This window comes from Aplysia californica, unplaced genomic scaffold (genome assembly GCF_000002075.1).
Source record: "Aplysia californica isolate F4 #8 unplaced genomic scaffold, AplCal3.0 scaffold00841, whole genome shotgun sequence".
NCBI lineage: Eukaryota > Metazoa > Mollusca > Gastropoda > Aplysiida > Aplysiidae > Aplysia > Aplysia californica.
Genome location: NW_004798111.1, coordinates 63,439 through 66,118, shown reverse-complemented (window position 1 = coordinate 66,118; position 2,680 = coordinate 63,439). Strand labels below are relative to the sequence as shown.

The 2,680-nt window shown below is 43.1% G+C and overlaps 1 protein-coding gene across 1 annotated transcript in view; it reads left to right on the top strand.

Moving 5' to 3' along the window:
* Positions 1 to 2,680, top strand: part of LOC101847914 (DNA polymerase epsilon catalytic subunit A) — a gene marked incomplete at its 3' end in the record, with an annotated part of 42,717 nt that overhangs the window by 32,479 nt on the left and 7,558 nt on the right. Inside the window, 1 exon segment of the mRNA XM_013088945.2 lies at positions 123 to 251. Within this exon segment, the coding sequence (XP_012944399.1) occupies positions 123 to 251 (129 nt within the window).

Genomic DNA, 2,680 nt, shown 5'->3' with positions numbered 1-2,680 from the left:
ATGTCCCCCCTCCCGTCTTCACATGTCCCCCCTCCCGTCTTCACATGTCCCCCCTCCCGTCTTCACATGTCCCCCCTCCCGTCTTCATATGTCCCCCCTCCCTCTCTCTCTGTCTCCCCCAGAGGTACCAAGTCTGTGTTTGGCTTGTTCAACCCCATGAACAAAACGGCGGCCGTGTGTGTGCTAGACAAGGCTATCAGCGACCAGATGCCCAACCTGGGGCCTTTGTACAACTCTGAGAGAAACAGCAAGTTAGTGTGTGTGTCTGTGTGTCTGTCTGTGTGTCTGTCTGTCTGTGTGTCTGTCTGTCTGTGTGTGTGTGTGTCTGTCTGTCTGTCTGTGTGTGTCGGGAGGGAGGGAGGGGTTGTGTGTGTGTGGGTATGAGTGTATGTGTATGGGGGAACTGTATGTGTTTGTGAGTGTCTATGTATGGGGAACTGTATGTGTGTGTATGAGTGTCTATGTATGGGGAACTGTATGTCTCTTTCTGTACATATCGTCGATGGGATTCACAAACCGGCTACATGCAGAAAAGCAAATTTTACAGGAGGAACAAAAAACTGATTATTTTTAAAACGCGCAGCACAATCTTTCATATTTTTTTACAAAAGGTTGAGTTATACGTGTTGGGACCAAATACTACTTGTTTTTTCTTAAATACCATAACCGATAGTTTTATTTCGCATGTAGCCGGTTATGGAATCACAAAAAATGTGCAGCACAATGCAGGTGGCCGGTTCTCTGCAGGTGGCCGGTTCGCTCAGGACGCTTCCCCGCACAGCCGTGACACGAGGCTGCATGTAGCCGGTTCGACGCAGCTCTGTGCCACTGTTCGCCGTCGTAATAAGTATAGGCCGAGATCTACATGGACGACGGCGAGTTATAGAATTTGATTTTACCATTAGACACATTTTAACAGAATGTCTAGACTTTGGAGAGATCCGAAGGAAATATTATAAATGCAAGAAATTGCAGGATATTTTCTCCGTCGTTGTTCCCAGCAGAATTTTAAATTTTATAAAGGCCATTGGCCTTTATGGCGAGTTGTAGAGTGAATTTGATATTATTAAAAAAATTTATTGTTACTTAAAAGTTGTTTTAGATCACAAATGTATTTACACCGAATCTGAATATTTTAACTTTTTAGCATTTTAAAGTAAATTAGTTACCAGTCGTGAAGTGAACTTTCGCAGAGGTGAACAACTTGTGTTTCGCGCGCTCATATGACCTTAGCAGTTGCGAGCGCCGTAAAACCTTATACTATATATATATATATATAGAATTTGAACTAATAGATCTATCTTAATGAAAGCTGACTGGTTCAAACTGGGTTTGAATCTTAACCTGGTCGATTCATACACAAAATGCTTTAGATTAGAATGACAAGTTTAGTGCTTTGACTGGCCCTTTGTTAGTGTTAGTAACCTGGTTACTGGGAGGTGTGGGTTCAAACTTTGTTACCTGTCGATTCATGACGGAAATTTTAACGAATTTAATTTATCATCCTAGCTGCTCTTCGCCTAGTATTTTACCTTAGGTGACCAGTACTAGGAGAAGTCGTCGACCAGGTGTCTGAAGGCCAATACATATACTTGAACATGTTCAATGCCCTATCAACACTATTAGGTTATTCAAGAGGAATTGGGGGGGGGGGGGGGTATATTTCCCCTTGTGGAACTTTAGCTGTACTACGTGAAATGTCCCAATGTGCCAGGTCATCAATTGTTTGACTAGAATTGTTGATAAGAAGACATCGCTGTGTTTACAAAAATATCAAACAAAACCCCAAACCAACACAAATTCAGTTGTTGAAAAAGCCAGGACAAAACTTTTTTGTCTGAGGAACCTTCACTTTTGTTCGATATCCCCCAAGGGCAGGGCCTTGGTATGGCAAACATTGGTCTCGGGGCTCTAATCTGGATCGGGAGGTTATGGGTTTGATTCTCGGCTGAATTATAATAACCTTTAAAACTTGGTCCCTTTGCATCTTATTGTCTGGGGCGTGATTGAAAGAATATTAGTATCGTTTGATTGCACATAGATGGGCTCATTTCTTCCTGTGCACTATCTTTCATCATCTCTCACGCTTGAATTCCTACATTATAATAAACAATGAAACAGTGTAAGCTACATAGACGACAAAAATCACATTTGAATTCAATGATTGTGAGTCTCTACTTTTCCTATGAGCAATGTTCGGTGCTAGTCAGTTGACAGAGCGTGGTAAAATGGATGGTAGTCAACTGGCATGACCTCTTACACCGTTTGGACATGTTAGTATTTCTCCGTTTTTCATTTTCCTGGAGCTATTGTAGGCAGGCGTTGGGTCAACCAGCTCCCACTTTGGTTGGTTTGACCTCTTGGGAGAATTTGGTGGGGCTCACCTCCGTGACTCATCAGGATACACCTCCAGTCCGTCACCGAAGAGTCCCCGACTCTCCTGCAGGGTTAGAAATGGTCAGAAATGCTCTTGTAATCCTGAAGGTTTTTGGTGTTGCAGATATTTTACATGGTGTGGATGGGGTTTGAGCGAGATGACTGTGTTTTATGGACATGCTGGGCTGACACATAGGTAGGGGAGTCTTCAACCTCCTCTCGATATAGTTGAGCTGGGAAACCCACGTCTGTTTGTAAGATGCTCCTTTCCTGGTTTTCTTTGTTCTATTTGAACCCTGTTTCA